We start from the raw sequence: 21,015 nt of genomic DNA, 5'->3' as shown, positions 1-21,015 counted from the left end.
ACTGCATCCTCCAATCTGAGATAGGGTCATAACGTACCTGATTAGATTGCCAAATCTTACTAAATGAAGTAAGTTGTTCACCACTGCAGGATTTTTTCTTGCGTACCCCCTGACAAGAGCTCACATAGCCCTAGGGGTATGTGTATTCCAGTTTGAAAACCACTGCCTTATAGTGACAGAGTCAAGGAGCTCAGTCTATTTAGTTTAACAAAGAGAAGGTTAAGGGGTGACTTGATCTCAAAGTACCTATGGGGGAAAAATATTTGATAATGGACTCTTCAGTCTATCAAAGAAAGGTATAACATGATCCAATGACTGGAAGTTGAAGCTAGACTGGCAACATTTAATTCAAGATTGGAGATTTTCTAAAAGATATGAGTAAGGTGCATGTTTGTTGAGGAAGGGACATGTCACCATTTCCGGGGAGCCACAAGGAGCCAGGGAGGGAGCCTGCCAGCCCCGCCCAACCACCACCACCCCTCCGAGCACCTGTGGCTCCCCTTCCAGCATCCCCCCAGGCTACCCCAAGATTTAGTAAGGGGTATATAGTACAAGTCATGGACAGGTCACGGGCCATGAATTTGTTTTCTGCGTGACCTGTCCATGACTTTATTAAAAATACCCTGACTAAATAGCCTTAGATATGAGGAATCATTTGAGGGAAGTTCCATTGACTATGTTATACAGGAAGTCAGACTAGATGATCACAGTTGTCCCTTCTGGCCTTAGAATCTTATGGCATAGGAGGAAGAGCATGTATTTCTCTCCCTCCTATCTTTTTGGAACCAAGTACAGTGGGCTAAGCATGATCCTGTTTGGGAATCGTCTTTAATAAACAACTCTCAGAACAGGGATTTGAATTGAACTAGAGTCTAGACTTTATTTGAAGACGCTGGCTGGTGTATCTGAATGCAGCTTTAACTCAAAAAAAGCCCCTTTGAACAGTTAATTTCATGCCCAAAAGGAAGTACATGTCCTGTTCTTCTAGCCAATGACCTTCTCTTGCTCTGCATATCCATCTCCCCAATGGAAAATACTAAATTAATGTACACAGAACCTAGAAATAACGTATGCAAGCTCATACTTTATGAATTTAAGGACTGGCCATTGCACAGCACAAAGTGAGGGCAAGGGCTCTTAGAAATGTATTAAAGAAGTCACTTGGTAAAAATTAAATCAGTCATGCAATTTATCAGGATGTGGTCTTTAATCCTGTGGCGAGGGGGAGAAAAATTATTTCCAACTTTTTTTGGTAGATAGCAGCATAGGGTTAATTCCAAAAGGGTATTTCCAAAAACTACTCAAAGCATGTTTATATAACCTATTCTACATTTTAGGAATTTTTAGTCACAAGGAATGTGTAATAGTGTTTTAACGACAATACTACATTAGAAATACATGTTTTGTGCACTCACCCAGACCATTGTTTTTATATAAGACTCCATGCAAGACATATAATTTTGTATGTTATACATTTCCACAAAGGTACTCTTCTTATTTTAATATAGACTACGAGCTTGTACTTGCTGTGACCAAATTTTTACTTAAACATGGATTTTAAACAGTTTTAGTTTACAACATTTTAAATTTTAACACTATTGGCTGTAAAGCTAGTAAGGCTTTTGCTGATGACAGTTGGAGAAGACAAAAAAAAACATACTTTGTTTAATAGTGAAGTGCAAATACACTTCATATCTTTAATTTCATTGGGGGTTTGCAAATAATGGAGAAATTCAAGGAATATCTGATTGACTGGCAAAAATTGTTAAATAATTCCTAGATTCATTTTTCTAAAAGAGCAATTATTATTTTTGTATTTTTAAACTTTCATGGGCCAAATGTTCTGCATATCTATTCACAGTAATGGCAATAACACACATGGACTAAGTAAGGTAGATTAAATAAGGTCCTTATGGTTGGTATGATTAAGAAGCAGTCTTTAGAAAGTTACTTTCTGAAAGCAGATATGAAAGTGTTTTTATGTTCCAGCTCAGACTTTAATCCAGATGTATACTGTTCAGCTAAACTGTGGAAACTGTTTCTTAATTTTCACTACATTGCATTCACTAACTTCAAATTCAGACATTATGTTACTGCTATAATTCTAGCAAATATATCCAATATACTTGTATTGTCTTCTAAGAAACCTTAGAGAAGACAGCAGTTACAGGTGCTTTAACAACATCCAGCCAACACAGCTTTGAGGAAACTAAGAACTATCAACCTAAGGCTCATTGACATCCTACTCTCAAAGTCTGAGGACAATTCTGACACATAGGGCAGGTCCACACTACAGCTGGGATCGATGCTCTGAAATCAATCCACCGGTGGTCAATTTAGCTGGTCTAGTGAAGGCCTGCCAAATCAACAGCCGATCACTCTCCAGCTGACCCCTGTACTCTATCCCCAACAAGAAGAGTAAGGTAAATTTATGGGAGATTTTCTCCAGTCGACCGCACCCGGTAACTCAACCTAAGGTTGACTCCAGCTATGTTATTCACATAGCTGGAGTTGTGTAGCATAGGTCGACTTACTGAGGTAGTGTAGACATAGCCTTAGATTACAAGAGTAAGGTAATTATAGCTTTGAACTTCATAATACTCAAAAGGATTAATCTTAAGTTATGGAAGATAGAGCAGCCTGTGCTTGGAAGGTCACAATAAGCAAGAATTAAGTAGAAGTGTTGAACGATGAAGTGCCTTAGAAGACAGCCACAGGTTAGAGACATACTAATAGTAATTTAGTCAAATTAGTTTCTGTTATTTTATAGTGAACTTGTATTCTGAAGCTTCAAGACACATCCTGGTCTAAGAAGACTAGCACTGTAGATTAAAAGGATCAATACACTTGCACTAAAATGCCTGACATTCAATTTAAAAATAATTACTTTTTAAACTCAAAAAAGCAAGATTTCCCCCATTATACTAATTAACCTTAAAGGATTAGAGACTATACACATAGATTCAAACTGTATTTATTTAATTTCACTGTAAACCAAATAAATTAGGTCAATATAAATTCCATTTTGTTGTATGTACATCTATGCCATCAGGAAGCTGTTCAGGCCAGCTAATGTAATAGTGATAAAGTGTACTCCTTCCTTAGCCTTGTGAAGGTTCACATCTTCATTTTCTCTGTCCATCAAATGGTTCCTGTACAGTATGGCCAATCTTTCATCCCCAAAGTAGACTAAAATAGACAGAAAAATAAAGTTAGATTTGTAATATATATATTTTAAAGTAAAAAGGAAGTAACATGGGTCTTTCTAAACACAAGACAGGATGTACAACTCTAGCTCAATGCACATTACTACACCTGGGGGAAAGCTGTGCCACTATGCAATCAAGAATTTTGCAGAAATTCATGCTGAATTTCCCCCCTGCCTCCCCCCCAGAAATGGGCTGCAGTGCTGCTGGCCACCATTAGGGGACACTGGACTTCGCAGAGGCCAGCTCACACATAGAAGACACTGCAGGGGGGAGGGGAAGGGAGCTAGAGGGCTCCCGGCAGCTGCAGTTCCCAGCACACCCTGAGGGAAGGAGATGGCGGCATGCAGGAAACTCCACACAAGCCTGGGGTAGAGCATCAGGCTGTTTCTCCCTCTGAATCCCTGGGCTCTGAGGGGTAGAGGGGGTGGGTGTCTGGGCTGAGGGGTCCACAGGTGGGCTCTGGGAAGAAGGGGGGGCTCTGTGGGGGGGGGAAGGGTTGTGGGTATCTGGCCCCCCGGCTGGGTTCGATATTATCTTAGTATACTCTCCTTTTATATTAATCAGTTTCGATACAGTATTACTAAGTTACTGGCACCACAACAAAGACATTTGTCAATATTTTCCACTTCATTTTATTCAGTACTTAAAAAAAATAATAGTGTTGGCCTTCTTCCATGAATGTCTTAATAAACAAAAGAGTTACCGTGAAGCATTTGTCCAACAATCATCATCAAATCACGTAACTTCTCTACTCTGCACCTGTTTTCCTCATTTATAAAGCAGGTATAGAATGTCCTATCTCAAAGATGTTGTAAGGCTTACTCTTCGTAAATTGTTTGAAGATCCTCAAAAAAACCCCCCAATATTTACATGCGAAGCATTAATATTTCCTCAAAGACAGTATTTGGAGAACATACAGTTGAATTAAAATTAATCAAAGGTAGGAATGAAACAATGTTAACTCTTTCCCCTTGTGTTTGTACATTGATACGATCTTTTTATAGGTTTCATAGTAGCAGCCGTGTTAGTCTGTATTCGCAAAAAGAAAAGGAGTACTTGTGGCACCTTAGAGACTAAAATTTATTAGAGCATAAGCTTTCGTGAGCTACAGCTCACTTAGTATCATCTACTGTTTCTCAAATACAATATATGCCTCATATAACTTACAAGATATCCATTAAATGAAGCAGGCACCTTTTCTCATTCCCTGTGTGCTTTATAAACATATTACATTATATCAACCATCTCCCAGTCATATCAGTTCTAGAGCTGTGTGGGTTAAAAAGAAGTAGTGAAAGTGTTATGTCAGCTGATTATAGAATGGCTTTCATTTATCCCATTCCAAAAAGCAGCAAATAATACATATCAATGCACTCTTTGTAGTTTAAGACACTTGCACATAAATGATTCTCTCCTAAAGTTTTAATAATATACAATTATCCAGTCTTCTAGTCTTGGTCTGTAATGGAGGACTTGGAAAGCCGCTTGTGTAGTTGGCCTATCTATTCAGAAGTATGGGCCAGTTTGCAGTACATGGCACTATCCCCACTCTAGAATGTGGGTATGTGTTTTGTTTTGTTTTTTTAAATGTACAGTAGAAAGCAGTGGAGCTGTTCAGAGGTGCAGGATGAAGAGCTCGCATAAAAAGAATGCATAATAAACAGAGGAGCTATGAAAACTCTAAATGAGCCGTAAACTCCCAGGCTTAAGAGGGGAAATGTGAAGTGTCCCAAATCACTGCTGTCTTTTAAAAAAAAAAAATAATAATAATAATCAGTTGGAGAACTTTGCATGCGTGGAGAGAGACACTCTCCCACCATTTGCAATGCATGGAGAGAGAGACTCTCCCTCCATTTGTGGCTGCAGAGGACAAGATTAGGGGCTCCTTTCCTCCTTATCAGATAAATACCCTCCTACAGCACATCCTGACTTTTCACTGTACAAACTTCATTTCAGACTTGTTGGAGCACAGTGGTGGTGCTTAAATAATTTTAAAGTTCTTTCATGACTTACCAGTTCTCCCTTTCACTATCAATCTTAATGACTAGCAAGCTAATTAAAAATTCACTTTTGACAAGCAGCCCATAATGAAGGAAGTTCTCAAACTATGATGACAATGATCAAAGAAGACAGGATTTCCTGGCAGTTAATGCCTAGATGGAGGGGACATCTGAGCCTAAAGTTTTATTTTCTTTCCTAGCTTTCTGCATTGTTTTTGCACATGTATTTACAGACGTATACGTACCTCAAAACAGTTGGCTCAGGCATTCCAGGATCTGCACCTCTCTTAAAACCTAAAGTAACAAATATATACATATATCAGTAGCTAACCAACACAAAGTTGGGGTTCTTTCCCCATCTCAAATTCAGTAAATTAAAAAAAGCTGTCAAAAAAACCCTAATAATTATATATACACAAATCATACCCTAACCAGTATAGAAACCTTACATTCTTCTCAGTATTTTAAGATTAGCACATCTTGTTAGCAGTATTTTAACGGACTGTGTCTTTTCCCTAAAATTTCGTAGTGACTAACCTCTATCACCCATGCTAAAGCTACATCTTTTATTATCTTGTTTAGAAAGCAACATCACATTTAGAAAAAAGAAAAGGAGTACTTGTGGCACCTTAGAGACTAACATTTAGAGGAAGACATTCAGATTACTTCTAGCTAGCATTAGCATCCCCTGCTGTTAGTCATAACATGACTTGTGCAGGGAATAGAACCAATGGGTAAAGTTAATGGAGTGAAACAAGAAAGAAATGGGAAAACCCATTTAAGGTCCCTCTGAAACTTTCATTAATATGTCATGAAACAAGATTTTCCTTTCTTTTCTTTTAAGCAAACAGGAGGGAACAGAAAAACCACTCAGGAAACTGTAGGTCAAGAAGAGGAAAGTACAAGACAAGGCTATATTTTCTCTCTCACCACCTCTGCCTGAGTATTTCCAAAAATTTAAATTGTTATGCATGGGTTTATTCAGTTTTAGCAAGTTATACAACTCTCCAAATAGCCAATCACATTATATATTTTTCCACAATATTTTTTAAACACATTACCTTTGTACTCTAACAAGCAATGTTTATCAGAGGCAGGATTTATATAGTACTTGAAGTATATTTGAATATAAATCAGGGTTGTCAATTAATCGCAGTTATCTCATGCAATTAATTGAAAAAAATTAATCACGATTAATCACACTTTTAATCACATTGTTTTAGAATACCAATTGAAAATTTATTAAATATTGTGAATGTTTTTCTACATTTTCATACATATTGCACTCTATTGTAATTAATAAAAAATAAATACACACTTTGATTTCATAGATATTTGCTCTGTAAAAATGATAAACAAATAGTATTTTTCAATTCACCTCATGCAAGTACTGCAGTGCAATCTTTTTTTTTTAAATGGTGAAAGTCCAATTTACAAATGTAGACTTTTTTTGTTACATAACTGCATTCAAAAACAAAACAATACAAAACTTCAGAGCCTACAAGTCCACTCAATCCTACTTCTTGTTCAGCCAATCGCTAAGAAAAACAAGTTTGTTTACATTTACAGGAGATAAAGCTGCCCTCTTCTTATTTACAATGTCACCAGAAAGTGAGAGCATGGCATTTCTGTAGCCAACATTGCAAAGTATTTATGTGCCAGATATGCTAAACATTCGTATGCTCATTCATGTTTCGGCCACGCATTCCAAAGGACATGCTTCCATGCTGATGACACTTGTTAAAAAAATAATGAATTAATTAAATTTGTGACTGAACTCCTTGGAGGAGAATTGCCCACGGCTCTGTTTACCCACATTCTGCCATATATTTCATGTTCTCGCAGTCTCGGATAATGACCCAGCACATGTTGTTCAATTTAAGAACCCTTTCACTGCAGATTTCACAAAATTCAAAGATGTGGGATTTCTAAAGATAGCTACAACACTCGACCCAAGATTTAAGAATCTGAAGTGCTTTCCAAAATCTGAGAGGGATGAGGTGTGGAGCATGCTTTCAGAAGTCTTAAAAGAGCAACGCTCCAATGCAGAAACTACAGAATCCAAACAAGCAAATAAGAAAATCAACCTTCTACTAGTGGCATCTGACTCAGATAATTAAAATGAACATGTGTTGGTCTGCACTGCTTTGGATTGTTATCAAGCAGAACCCATCATCAGCATGGACCCATGTCCTCTGGCTACAACAGTGCCATGAGAACACCTGTTCTTACTTTCAAGTGACATTGTAAAGCAAGTAGCATAATCTCCTGCAAATGTAAACAAACTTGTTTGTCTGAGCGATTGGCTGAACAAATAGGACGACTGAGTGGACTTCCAGGCTCTAAAATTTTACACTGTTTTATTTTTGAATGCAGTTTTGGGTACATAAATAAATGTTATCGTATTATTATTTAATCAAGTGATTAATCGTGATTAAAAAATTAATCGCTTGCCAGCCCTAATTTAAATGAATTAAAAATTGTTAGCATCATTCATAACACAATTAAAAATGGGTTTCAGAGTAGCAGCCGTGTTAGTCTGTATTCGCAAAAAGAAAAAGGAGTACTGGTGGCACCTTAGAGACTAACAAATTTATTAGAGCATAAGCTTTCGTGAGCTGTAGCTCAGGAAAGCTTATGCTCTAATAAATTTGTTAGTCTCTAAGGTGCCACCAGTACTCCTTTTTCTTTTTACAATTAAAAATGATTGTGCCAGCACTAAAAATAAACTCTTCAAATCCTACATTACTACTAGTGCTATTTACTGTGATTAGTAAAGAAAATAAGATACTTGACAGGTTTCAGAGTAGCAGCCATGTTAATCTGTATCTGCAAAAAGAAAAGGAGTAGTTGTGGCACCTTAGAGACTAACAAATTTATCTGAGCATAAGCTTTCCTGAGCTACAGCTCACTTCATCGGATGCATGCACTGGAAAATACAGTGGGGAGATTTATAACAGAGAACATGAAACAATGGGTGTTACCATACACGCTGTAACAAGAGCGATCAGGTAAGGTGAGCTATTACCAACAGGAGAGCTGGGGGGAGGGGGAGGGAACACACCTTTTGTAGTGATAATCAAGGAGGGCCATTTCCAGCAGTTGACAAGAACTCTGAGGAACAGTAGGAGGGGAAATAAACATGGGGAAATAGTTTTACTTTGTGTAATGACTCATCCACTCCCAGTCTTTATTCAAGCCTAAATTAATTGTATCCAGTTTGCAAATTAATTCCAATTCAGCAGTCTCTCGTTGGAGTCTGTTTTTGAAGCTTTTTTTTGTTGAAGAATTGCCACTTCTAGGTCTGTAATCGAGTGACCAGAGAGATTGAAGTGTTCTCCAACTGGTTTTTGAATGTTATAATTCTTGACGTCTCATTTGTGTCCATTCATTCTTTTACGTAGAGACTGTCCAGTTTGGCCAATGTACATGGCAGAGGGGCATTGCTGGCACATGATGGCATATATCACATTGGTAGATGCGCAGGTGAACGAGCCTCTGATAGTGTGGCTTATGTGATTAGGCCCTATGATGGTGTTCCCTGAATAGATATGTGGGCAGAGTTGGCAATGGGCTTTGTTGCAAGGGTAGTTTCCTGGGTTAGTGGTTCTGTTGTGTGGTTGCTGGTGAGTATTTGCTTCAGGTTGGGGGGCTGTCTGTAAGCAAGGACTGGCCTGTCTCCCAAGACCTGTGAGAGTGATGGGTCGTCCTTCAGGATAGGTTGTAGATCCTTGATGATGCGTTGGAGAGGTTTTAGTTGGGGGCTGAAGGTGATGGCTAGTGGTGTTCTGTTATTTTCTTTGTCTGTCCTGTAGTAGGTGACTTCTGGGTACTCTTCTGGCTCGGTCAATCTGTTTCTTCACTTCAGCAGGTGGGTACTGTGGTTGTAAGAACGCTTGATAGTGGATGTGTCATTACACAAAGTAAAAGTATTTCCCCATTTTTATTTCCGCCCCCTACTGTTCCTCACACGTTCTTGTCAACTGCTGGAAATGGCCCACCTTGATTATCACTACAAAAGGTTCCCCCCACCCACCCCTGCTCTCCAGCTGGTAATAGTTCACCTTACCTGATCACTCTTGTTACAGAGTATATGGTAACACCCATTGTTTCATGTTTTCTGTGTTATAACTCTCCCCACTGTATTTTCCACTGCATGCATCCGATGAAGTGAGCTGTAGCTCACGAGAGCTTATGCTCAAATAAATTTGTTAGTCTCTAAGGTGCCACAACTACTCCTTTTCTTTTTAAGATACTTGACAATCTGCTAATGCACCATTTTTAAAAAAGCAATTTGTATTGGGTATTAACTCTTTCAACTAGAATTCAAAAAAAATTCTAATTTATTAAAGTAACCTTGTGCTACAAAAAAAGCATGCTTTTTGTTCCAAAGCTACTGAATATATTGACCAAATTTCAAATTGATAGTAAAGTTTGGAAAACAGAAGTGAAGCACATGCAATGTCTAAAACGTATTTTACACAACATCCTGTACCATTTCTATACAGAAAGGTCTTTCCCCTCTTTGTTAGATAATTACTAAGGGCCTGCGTGATTCACAGGCCATTGAAGTCAATGGGAAGACCTCCACTGATTTCAGTGGGCTTTATATCACGCCTTGAACAAACAGCCAAAGTATCATCTGAGAATGCAAGGAAGAATCTGACCCATTAACTGTCAATTGCTGTATTTTCCACTTTGGACTGCTGACAGTTATTTAAGGGAAAACTCATAGAACTGATTCTCCTATACAACATGTGACCTAAAGCTAGATTTAAGTCAGCAAGCAAAAAACTTTGATCAAAATCATTATTTTAATTTCATTTCACATTTGTCCTTTTTATTTCCCTCTAGAGAAAAGTTGATTCTCACTGGTTGGTAAACATTAAAACATGTTGATTTTCCACTAAATATAGCCTTTACACAAAATTTGCTACTGTTTGCTAACCAGGCAAATACATTATTATGTATACACTTTTACATTTATTCAGATTCTTAATTTTCATATATTTCTTATGTCAGAAAATAGTGAATGAAGCTTTATTTACTAGGTTACTAATTTTTTACTCATGATGTGTGTCAAGCTGCATTTGCATAGAAACTGGAATTCAATTATAAAAAGGCACAAAACTACATTTTCAAATTTGTTTTTAATTAGCCAACTAAAGAAATCTTAAACGTATTGAATACATAAGGGAAAATAGTTTTAAATGCACGCTTTATCAAGCTAAGTAATTTATATTAAAAAGTAAGTAGCTGTAGTTAGTGAATTGAACTGATTCCTTCCAGTCACCATGCCTTTTGAGATTTTAGAAGTAATAGATCATCATCTCACACCTCTTTTTTTATTCATCGCTTGAAAGAAGAAAACAAGCTTTCCTGCTTTTTCAACTTCCAATATCTTTCTCATCTCTGAATAATCGGGTTGAATAAATTGAAGAAAATAGAAAAGGTGTACTTGTGGCACCTTAGAGACTAACAAATTTATTTGAGCATAAGCTTTCGTGAGCTACAACTCACTTCATCGGTAGTCTCTTCACACCTGCCAGAGGCTACTGCTGTCAGAAACTAGTTTAATATTTTAACAAATTCTAGTTCCAGTTGCTTAGCCAGCAACTTCCACCAATTCAGTGGTTTGATTTTCTTAAAACTTTGACAAACATGTACTGCTTGAATATTGTTTTTTATTCAAGTCAAAATGACAATAATAGATTATAGTAAGTTTGGGCTTAATGAAGACTAATATACTTTATAACAGCATTAAGGATATTTCCTTCAGAAAACTTAATGCCAGTCTATTAAATTTCTTAAAACAAAAAACACACCTCTAGCACAAAAGGACAATCACATTATAGCAGGAACACGACACCTGTAGTTAAACGCGCATATGCATTTCCTTTCTAACACTGTTTTCAGTTGCTTACAACTTTGCAACTTTCACTTTTCATGTTGAAGTTTCCTAGTCTGGTTCTTTACCTGACAAAAGATTTGCTTTGCAGTTTTAACATAACAGTTCAGTTGCTTTAGGGCAAAACATTCGTTTACTACTGTTAAAAAAAAAATTTATAACACTGATTTTGCCTTATTAGAAAGTTCAAATTGTGCAAGGAGTTAGTCTAGGGAGCATCCCAGTGATAATGGTTTTTTAATTAACAGATTCACAGGAGTTAGGGGGAAGTGCATTTTATGCATACACAGTATTTGTGGAATGATTTTTAAAAAAAAAAAAAAAAAAAAAACTTTTCACCAATTATCTAAGCAAAGGAAGGCTATGTGCAAATGTACTGAACTAGTTTAGTTACTCAGTGTGTGGAAGAACGCTGCCACCTCAAACATGCTGCATTTTAAGTGTGAAAAGAGTGAGACAGGAGACTTCCTTCATTATGTGCATAACTTATTCCAGATTATGGACTTTCTTTTTAAAAAAGTCTAAGCAGTTCTATCAGAGAAACTAGAATAAGGTTACACAATTAAGGCCTCCCCAGTAAAGACAAACCAAAGTTACATGCAACCTTGACTGTGACCTTTTTTGTGTATACATTACTATCATTTAATCCAGGGGTGGGCAAACTTTTTGGTCCAAGGGCCACATATGGGTGGAGAAATTGCATGCAGGGCCATGAATGTAGAGCTGGGGCAAGGGTGCAGGAGGGAGTGCAGGGTGTGGGAGGGGGTGTGGTGTGCAAGAAGGGACTCAGGGCAAGGGGCTGGGGTGCAGGGTGCGGCAGGGGCCTCAGGGCAGGGGGTTGGAGGCTCAGGGTGCAGCAGGAGCTCAGGACAGGAGGTTGGGGTGTAAGAGGGGTGCAGAGTGTGGCAGGGGGTTGGGGTGCAGGCTCCAGCCAGGCACAGCTTACCTTGAGCAGCTCTGGGTGGCAGCGGTATGCAGCAGGGCTAAGGCAGGCTCCCTGCCTGCCCTGGCCCCGTGCCACTCCTGGAAGCAGCCAGCACCACATCCCTGCAGCCCCTGGGGGAGGGAGGTCAGAGGGCTCCGCGCACTCCCCTCACTTGCAGATACCTCCCCCGAAGTTCCCATTGGCCACGGTTCCCCGTTCCCAAACAATGGGAGCTGTGGGGGACGGTGCCTGCAGGCGAGGGCAGTGCACATAGCCCTCTGTCCCCTCCCTGCAGGGACATGGGGCTGCCTGTTTCCTGGAGCGGCATGGGGCCAAGACAGGCAGGAAGCCTGCCTTAGCCCCACTGCGCCACAGGGCTGGCAATCCCATGGGCCAGATTCAAAGCCCTGATGAGCCGGATCTGGCCCGTAGTTTGCCTACCCCTGATTTAATCACATAACCACATTCTAGCTCTCAAAAAATACACTATCCTATTTTTTTCCCCACTAGCTTTACTTACACATACATAGCATGCGTGTCCATCAGACAACAGCCAATAAGAGTAATTCTTAAAAGTAAGAAGTCATATTTTAACATGCTAAAAACCAGGTACACAAAATACACTAAAGATAATGCAAGCATGGTTTACTATGTTTTTTGCATAAATAACTGCCATACACTATTTGTCTGGAACACAAATATACAATATTAAAGTTTGATCCTCAGGTGCTGTGTGGACATTTTGCACTGCACTGCTGATGGATTCCAATCATAAATCCTTCATTTTCTGGTGCAAGAGGAATCGTCCAACACCACAGAACTATCACAGCTAACCCCAGTACTACTGTCAAAATAGGCAACATGGTCAGAGAAAAGGAACATGACCAAGATGCTCCTAAACTGCACTAACTCCCACCTTTAGCTTTGGTCCTCGGAGACCACTGGAGCAGCTCTCACTTACCCAGCCTTGAGTGCCCCAAGACCAGGAAAGCGCAAAGATAAGTTTTATGCTACCTATGCACTCTGTGTTTTACTTGTACTTTTTGTTCCTCAGCTCCCAATGAAAAAAAAAAAAAAAAGCACAACTTTTAAAGTATGAGATCAGGGCACCCTTATATGTGTCTTTTCCTGAGTGCTTAGCCATGCAATCTTAATTTTTTCGAATACATTTAGCATACATTTGTTTTCTGTTTCTGAATAATCAAATCACTTGTCATTAGTAGGCTTTTAATGATATTCTGTTTTCAGATATGATACATGCTGTTTACCACATTACAATTTTAGTTAGTTATTGTGAAGCTAAAGATACATCAGATGAGAGGTAGTGTGTTATTTTGATGGCTAAGATTCCAGAAGATGGAGAGAGTTGTGTGCATTTTTGATTTTCCAGCATACTACAGGATAACAGTTCCAACTCTTCACCTAATACTTCTCAGTGGAACTCAACATTTTCAGCAAAAGTTTAGAGGAGATTCAGAAACAATTGCACAATAAGTATTAAGTTTGAAAATTTAGACTCAAAATTAGGCAGCAGGACTAAAGAAATAACTGGAGTCTTTTAAAAAAAAAAAAAAAGACATAACATGGGACAAGAGAGAAGGTCCTCTCATGGATCAGTAACTTGTTAAAATATAGTAACAAAGGGTAGGAATAAATGGTCAGTTTTTAGAATGGAGAGAGGTAAATAATGGTGCCCCCAGGGGTCTGTACTAGGGACCAATATTATTCAACATATTCATAAATGTTCTGGAAAAAGGAGTAAACAGTGAGATGGCAAAATTTGCAGATGATACAAAACTACTCAAGATAGTTAAGTCCAAAGCAGACTGCGAAGAGTTCCAAAGGGATCTCACAAAACTGGGTGACTAGGCAATAAAACGGCAGATGAAATTCAATGATGATAAATGCAAAGTAATGCATACTGGAAAACATAATCCCAACTAAAAGAAAAGGAGTACTTGTGGCACCTTATGGTATTTTAAATTGCATTTTTTGCGGATACAGACTAACACGGCTGCTACTCTGAAACATAATCCCAACTATACATATAAAATGATGGGGTCTAAAGTAGCTGTTACCACTCAAAAAAGAGATCTTGCAGTCATTGTTGATAGCGCTCTGAAAACATCCAGTCAATGTGCAGCGGCAGTAAAAAAAAAAAAAAAAAGCTAACAGCTAACGTTGGGAATCATTAAGAAAGAGATAGATACTAAAACAGAAAATATCATATTGCCTCTATATAAATTCATGATATGCCCACATCTTGAATAATGCGTGCAGTTGTGATCACCCTATCTCAAAAAAGATATATTGGAATTAGAAAGGTTCAGAAAAGGGATTAATAAAACTGGGATTGATCAGCTTGAAAAAGAGACAACAAAGGGAGGATATGATAGAGGTCTATTAAATCAGGTGTGGAGAAAGTAAATAAGAATCTTCTCAGAACACAAGAACTAGAGGTCACCAAATGAAATGAAAAGGCAGAGGTTTAAAACAAACAAAAGGACGTATTTCTTCACGCAACGCACACTCAACCTGTGGAATACTTTGCCAGAGGATGTTGTGAAGGCCAAAACTATAACAGGGTTCAAAAAGAACTAAATAAATTCATGGAGGATCGATCCACCAATGGCTATTAGCCAGGATGGGCAGGGATGGTGTCCCTATCCTATTTGCCAGAAGCTGGGAATGGGCGACAAAGGATGGATGACTTGATTATTACCTCTTCCGTTCATTCCCTCTTAAGCACCACTCGTGAAAGACAGGATACTGGACTAGATGGATCTTTGGTCTGACCCAGAATGGCTGTTCTTATGTAAAAACTTCTCAGTGTACATTCAATAAACGAAGAGTAACACACAGAATGCACTGATGTGTACACAAAAGGAAGTAAGTGGTTTCTGATCCACTTTAAAATAGATGTATTACCAATTATCTCAAACATAAGTATGTTATAAAACAGAATTTAGATTAACGAGTTGAGATAAATCTGTTTCAATAATGTACTTGCCAAATAAATTGTGACAAGAAATAGATAAAGCTGCTATGGAAATAAGTCATGTTGCTTGTCAACATATTTATTCACTGCTTTCTTGACATATTTAATGTATACCACAGTCCAAAGATTTGGGCACTACCATGGGAATTGGGAGCCCTGCGTTCAGTTCCCAGCTCTGTCACAAACTTCCTATGTGATCTTGGGCATGTCACTTAAGCCAGAATCTAAGGCAGATGTGGGCAAACTACAGCCCGCGGGACCATCCTGCCTGGCTGCTGAGCTCCCGGCCAGGGAGGCTAGCCCCTGCCCCCTCCCCCGCTGTTCCCTCTCCCCCGCAGCTTCCTGCCGGGCAGCACGGGTGGCGTGGCTGGCTCCTGTCACTCCTGCCACTCTGAGCAGCATGGGAAGGGGGTGGGCAGCGGGGGGGGAGGGTTGAATAAGGTGCAGGAGGTTCCAGGGGACAGTCAGGGGATGGGGAACGGGGGGGGGGCTGGATAGACTTGGGAACCCAGGGGGGCCTGTCGGGGGCAGGGGTGTGGATAAGGGTGTGCAGTCAGAGGACAGGCAGCAGGGAGAGTTGGATAGGGGATGGGGTTCCGGGGGGCAGTTAGTATCGGGGGGTTCTCAGGAGGCGGTGGTCAGGGGAAAAGGAGCAGAGGGGGTTGGAGGTTCTGAGGGGGTCGGGGCCAGGCCATTTGGGGAGGCACAGCCTTCCTTACCCGGCTCTCCATAGAGTTTCACAGCGCTGATGTGGCCCCCGGGCCAAAAAGTTTGCCCACCCCTGACCTAAAGCCTTGGCTTTACTAACTAAAACTTAGCATGTATAAAAATTACACTCCCCTCCCCAACACAGCCATGGCCTAAAGCAGTGGTTCTCAACCAGGGGTACACATATCCTGGGGGTACGCAGAAGTCTTCCATAGGGTCATCAATTCATCTAGATATTTGCCTAGTTTTACAACAGGCTACATAAAAAGCACTCGCAAAGTCAATATAAACTAAAATTTCATACAGACAAAAAGAGAAAGTAAGCAATTTTTCAGTAATTGTGTAATGGGACAATCGTATTTTCAAGTCTGATTTTGTAAGCAAGCAGATTTTTAAGTGAGGTGAAAGTTGGAGGTACGCAAGACAAATCAAACTCCAGGAAGGGGTACAGTAGTCTGGAAAGTCCCCATATCTACTCTAGCGACACCATCAGAGGACCCAACCACATCAGCCACAGCATCAGAGGCTCATTCACCTGCACGTCTACTAATGTTATATATGCCATCATGTGCCAGCAATGCCCCTCTGCCATGCACATTGGCCAAACCGAACAGTCCCTATGTAAAAGAATAAATGGACACAAATCGGACATCAGGAATGGTAACATACAAAAGCCAGTAGGAGAGCACTTCAATCTTCCCGGACATTCGATAACAGATTTGAAAGTAGCTATACTTGAACAAAAAAACTTCAGAAACAGACTTCAAAGAGAAATGGCAGAATTAAAATTCATTTGCAAATTTAACACCATTAATTTGGGCTTGACTAGGGCCTGGAAGTGGCTGGCTCATTACAAAAGTAGCTTTGCCTCTCCTGGAATTGACACCTCCTCATCTATTATTGAGAATGGACTATATCGACCCTGATCAAATTGGCCCTGTCAGCACTGGTTCTCCACTTGTGAGGTAACTCCCTTCCCTTCATGTGTCAGTATATTTATGTCTGCATCTGTAATTTTCACTCCATGCATCTGAAGTAGTGGGGTTTTTACCCACAAAAGCTTATGCTCAAATAAATCTGTTAGTCTTTAAGGTGCCACAGGACTCCTTGTTGGTTTTGTGGATACAGACTAACTAGGCTACCCCCTGATACTTGTTACATGTTAAACTCCACCCTATTGCTCCAGAGGTTTCTGGGTCACCAGACCAGACTAATTTGGGTACCCGATCAGCTGCTTGGGGAGAGAGAGCGAGACAAGGCCCCACTTATCAAGACGGCAACTATTGTAAGAAGCAGTTCTGGAGCACATGGGGGGGGGCGGCTTGACTCCCTCCAGCGGCCACTGGAAGGGGCGGGCCCGGGCGCTCTGCCCCCAGCAACAGCCGTCGGAAGGGGCTATTCTGGAGCGGCGAGGCCTTGCCTGTCCCTCCCACCCAGCGGCCGTTGGAAAGGGCGGTGCTGGAGTGCGGAGGCTGCTCTGCCCCAGCGGGCTAAAAGCTAAACAAAGGTCCGCGCGCCCCACAGCCGCTTTTTCCAACGGCCGCTAGAAGGGAGGAGTCAGGCGAGGCCCCAGGCCCGAACTCACCGGCCCCTCCGCCCAACCGGCAATAACTGCTGGGGCTGCCGGGCTGGCCCCCGCGACGCAGACTCTCCCTCTGTCCGTCCCTCCCGACCGGTGAGGGGATCCCCCGCGTTCTCCAGGCCGCGCCCCGGTTAGCTGGGGATGGCGCCGTGCTCCTTCCCCGGGCTCCACGCCAGCCTCGTGACCAGGCAGGCTCCCCGAGCGGGGACAGCGCGGCTCCTGGGAAGCGAGTGGCTTAGGCGGCTCGGCTCCGTTCCCTGGCCCTGGTACTGACCTAGATAGAGCACGACGGGGATGAAGCCCCAGCGGATGGCGAACTGGCCGCCCTTGAAGAGCTGCTGCAGCCGCAGCTTGGCCTCTTTGCTCAGCTTCGGCATCCCGGCAGCGCGAGAAAGGGAGGGGTTCGCGCGGCCGCCGGGCTGTTAACTGCGCAGGCGCGGCTGCCGCGGGACGGAGCGGCCTGCTCAGGCATCTCCACTCCACCCCACCCTGCGCGGGGGAGGCGGGGTCGCGCGCTTACGCTCGTGACGGGCGCGGGGTAGAAGACGCTGTCAGCGTCTCGTTCCCGCCTTTTATCCCTTTACCTGTAGCCGAGCGAGGTCTGGCTGGACTCCCCGCAGGCTCGTCCCAGTCGCCCCCGCAACGCGCTGTAGCAAACGCAGCCGCGGGCTGCCTCTGCGCAGGCTGGGGCCTCGCTGCAACCGTGGACTTGAGTCCCGGCCTGGACTTCGGCTCCAGCGCCCTGGGAGCCATTAGGGGCACTGCTTGTTGAGCCCAGCTCGGTTCCTGGAGGTGCAGAGTGGCGCTTGTCATCCGCGTTACCAGTCACAGGCCTTCCAAACCCATATCTGAGGCCCACCTGAATCGTGATGTAAACAGTAAAAGCTGGGGGCTCTTTTCATTTGCCTTCTGGGCCCTGAGCCTTTAGGCTGCGATCAGGTCACGTTGTCAGGCATTCCTCTGCAATCATAGAAACGTAGGGCTGCAAGGACCTCCGGAGGTCATTTATTCCAGCCCCCTCATCTGGGGCAGGGCCAAGTACACCTCAACCATACCTGGCTGATGTTTGTTCAGTGTGTTCATAAACCTCCAGTGATGGATTGAAATTCACCACTCAGCAGATGGGTCTAACATCTCTATTAAGGCAAAATATTACCAAACCGTATCAGTCACAAGTGGGAAGCACATCAAGACAATCTCACCATAGTCCCCTCCAATACTGGACAATTCACAGCTTCATCTTCCCTTTGTTGCACGGATTATGTATACTTTTTTGATATCTTTTCTTATACATATGTTTTAGAGCATGTCTACACATGCAGTGGTGTAACGCATCTGGTGAAGAGGCTTTCTATGCAGACAAGAAAGAGCTCTCCCATTGGCATAATAAAACCACTTCCATGAGCGTCAGAGCTTCTTCCGCCGACATAGTGCTATCCATACTGATGCTTATGTTGGTGTAACTTCTGTCACTTCGGGTAGTTTATTCCAGGGATGAAAGTAATTTAAAGGACTTACCGGTACGCTGGAGTCGTGAGCAGGGGCGGGGCCTCAACCAGAAGAGGCAGGGCCTTTAGAGCCTCGGGCCCTTTAAATCAAAATGTAAAGGGCCCGGGGCTCTGGCTGCAGTAAAGGCAGCTAGAGCCCCAGCCCTTTAAATCACTGCTGGAGCTACCACCTGCGGAGGCCACTGGGAGCCCCAGGGCTCAGGGGCCATTTAAAGGGCTCCGATGGGGATTTAAAGGGCTCAGGGCTTCCAGCCACTGCAGCAGAGCCCCGGGCCCTTTAAATTGCCGAAGGAGCCCCAGGGGTTCCCGGCTGCCGCCACTACCCCAGGCCTCGGGGCTCTGGCGGAGATGTAAAGGGTCCAGGGCTCCACTGTGGTAGCAGCGGCTGGGAGCCCCAGGCCCTTTAAATCACCACTGGAGCCCTGCCATTGCTACCCTGGGGCTCCGGCAGCAATTTAAAGAGCCCGAGGCTCCTGCCGCTGCTACTGCCCCAGGCCCCAGTGACGGAGCCTCAGGGCTCCCAGCCACCTCCACTACCTGGGGACTCCAGCACTGGGACTCTGGTGGCAACTTAAAGGGCCTGGGACTCCAGCCGCTGCCGGGAGACCCAAGCCCTTTAAATCACTGCCTGGGGAAGCCGGTCCAGTATGGTGCACCGGCTCTTGCCGGTACACCAGACCAGACTGGACCGGCTTATTTTCACCTCTGTTTTATTCACACCCCTGAGCAACATAAGTTCTGCTGACATAAACAGTAGTGTAGACATCCAAAATTTCTTGTTTTCTTGCTTCAGTGACCAGCCAAACTAACCAGGTCACAAAGTTGGAGGAACAGCTAAAAAGCCTCAATACCCAGCTTATAGCTGCCGAAAGAGAGATTGAGATCAAGGTGAAAGAATTAGAGGAGTCGCAGGCCATTGTGTGGCAGCTCTTAAAAGAGGTCCAGTGGGCCAGGGAAGGTGGTACAGTGGACCTGGGAGTTTTCCCACCCTGTAATAGAAAATCCTTTTCGGAGATCCCAAAGGCCCTGATTGCCCCAAGGGAATGGGAAGGGTGGTAGCTGGATCTCGTTGAGGTTTTCAGCCTCAACTCCAGCCCCCTGCGGACGCACCTCACCCGCCATGGAGCTACTTTGGCTTTTCAGGCCAGTCCCCTGTGGAGCCACAAGATATGTGCTCACCCGCAGTATCCGAAGAATTTCCCTCCCCGAGTCTATGGACCATCAAAGCAGTCGCTGTTGCAACTTAAAAACAAACGAACAGAAATTCCCAACAGGACCTGAGTGGTTAGCTACTCCCAAACAAGTCCTGTCGCGGTCGCCACAACTATAACCAGGGAAAATCAAAACTAAATGAACCCCAATATGCCTCTCTGTTTCTGTTTTACAGATACAGGTTCTTGGTCTTGTTATCAGGGTCTATCACCTGAGGAAGCAGCTACTGTGTCCCACTCTCCCTCACAAGTATGGTGTAGGAAAGAGGAGGAGAGACAAAAGTTACTTTTGAAACAGGTAAAGTAGTGTATTAAGGATTGGTTACATGAAAGAGAACATACATAAACACATAAAACTCAGCAAACAGTGGACTGCAACTAAGGAGCTTGAAGCTCAGACCCAAGCTCAGACCCCTCCCTCTTGGCAACAAGAATATAACAAATCCCCAGTATAGCTTACTGCTAATCAGATGTCATCTATGGTCAGGTCAGATGGTAGTGGGCGGTGGGTCCAGGACCTTCTACCCTTGGCCAAATGCTGGCCTTTGGGGAGGAACACTGGGTCTCGGCTGCTGGACTGAAGTTGCTGGCAGGTGGACCAAAGGACCCTGGATGGCAGGTAAGTCAATAGTGTCACAGGATCCTTCACAGCTCTTGATCCGAAGACCCGCGCAAAAAACCCAACCACACACGGCTGCTTCCTGGACGGACAACTCCATGACGACGTGGCACAGTTCCTTATAAGGAGTGATGGCGGGAAAGTTCTGAGGGGATGGCAGTTACAAGTCACTTCCAACTGGTTTGAACCAGCCCTCGTGCCACAGCTTTGGCACCTTAATTTTCCATAAATTTGGGGACAAAATGGAAATTCGACTCCATACTGAAAAGTACCAAAGTCCATATGGATGAGGGGAAACAATATAAAAACCTTATCCTAAACATTTTCAATCACTTATATAAAATCAC

The 21,015-nt window shown here is 42.7% G+C and overlaps 1 protein-coding gene and 3 long non-coding RNA genes across 5 annotated transcripts in view; 3 read left to right on the top strand and 1 right to left on the bottom strand.

Moving 5' to 3' along the window:
- Positions 1–2,960: 2,960 nt before the first annotated feature.
- Positions 2,961–17,971, bottom strand: TOMM7 (translocase of outer mitochondrial membrane 7). The gene is made up of 3 exons (XM_038390309.2): positions 17,605–17,971; positions 5,455–5,503; positions 2,961–3,189 (listed from the first exon to the last, which is right to left on the bottom strand). The coding sequence occupies exons 1-3, from the start codon at positions 17,705–17,707 to the stop codon at positions 3,174–3,176; spliced, it is 168 nt and encodes a 55-aa protein (XP_038246237.1). The 5' UTR covers positions 17,708–17,971; the 3' UTR covers positions 2,961–3,173.
- LOC122458984 lies at positions 4,139–4,957 on the top strand. Its single transcript, XR_006279372.1, has 2 exons — positions 4,139–4,213; positions 4,330–4,957. It is a non-coding gene; the product is annotated as an uncharacterized LOC122458984 (long non-coding RNA).
- On the top strand, positions 13,320–14,630 carry LOC122458983. The gene is made up of 3 exons (XR_006279371.1): positions 13,320–13,329; positions 13,362–13,370; positions 14,467–14,630. It is a non-coding gene; the product is annotated as an uncharacterized LOC122458983 (long non-coding RNA).
- A 2,538-nt stretch (positions 17,972–20,509) lies between the features above and the next one.
- Positions 20,510–21,015, top strand: part of LOC119851077 — a 35,070-nt gene continuing 34,564 nt past the window's right edge. Inside the window, exon 1 of one of the 2 annotated variants that reach the window (XR_006279368.1) lies at positions 20,510–20,668. This is a non-coding gene — a long non-coding RNA (uncharacterized LOC119851077). The remainder of the gene's footprint in view (positions 20,669–21,015) is intronic. The other variant, XR_006279369.1, reaches the window with a different exon arrangement.

This window comes from Dermochelys coriacea, chromosome 2, assembly GCF_009764565.3.
Source record: "Dermochelys coriacea isolate rDerCor1 chromosome 2, rDerCor1.pri.v4, whole genome shotgun sequence".
Taxonomy (NCBI): Eukaryota; Metazoa; Chordata; order Testudines; family Dermochelyidae; genus Dermochelys; species Dermochelys coriacea.
The sequence above is the reverse complement of the archived record's forward strand: the minus strand, read 5'-3'. Positions and strand labels throughout refer to the sequence as shown.

What these genes read in the sequence shown, in the direction of transcription:
- TOMM7 (XM_038390309.2), bottom strand. Translation starts at nt 17,707, where the DNA reads ATGCCGAAGCTGAGCAAAGAGGCCAAGCTGCGGCTGCAGCAGCTCTTC. An exon ending in CCCCGTCGTGCTCTATCTAG is followed by an intron (nt 5,504 to 17,604) that starts GTCAGTACCAGG and finishes TTGTTACTTTAG; the next exon opens with GTTTTAAGAGAGGTGCAGAT.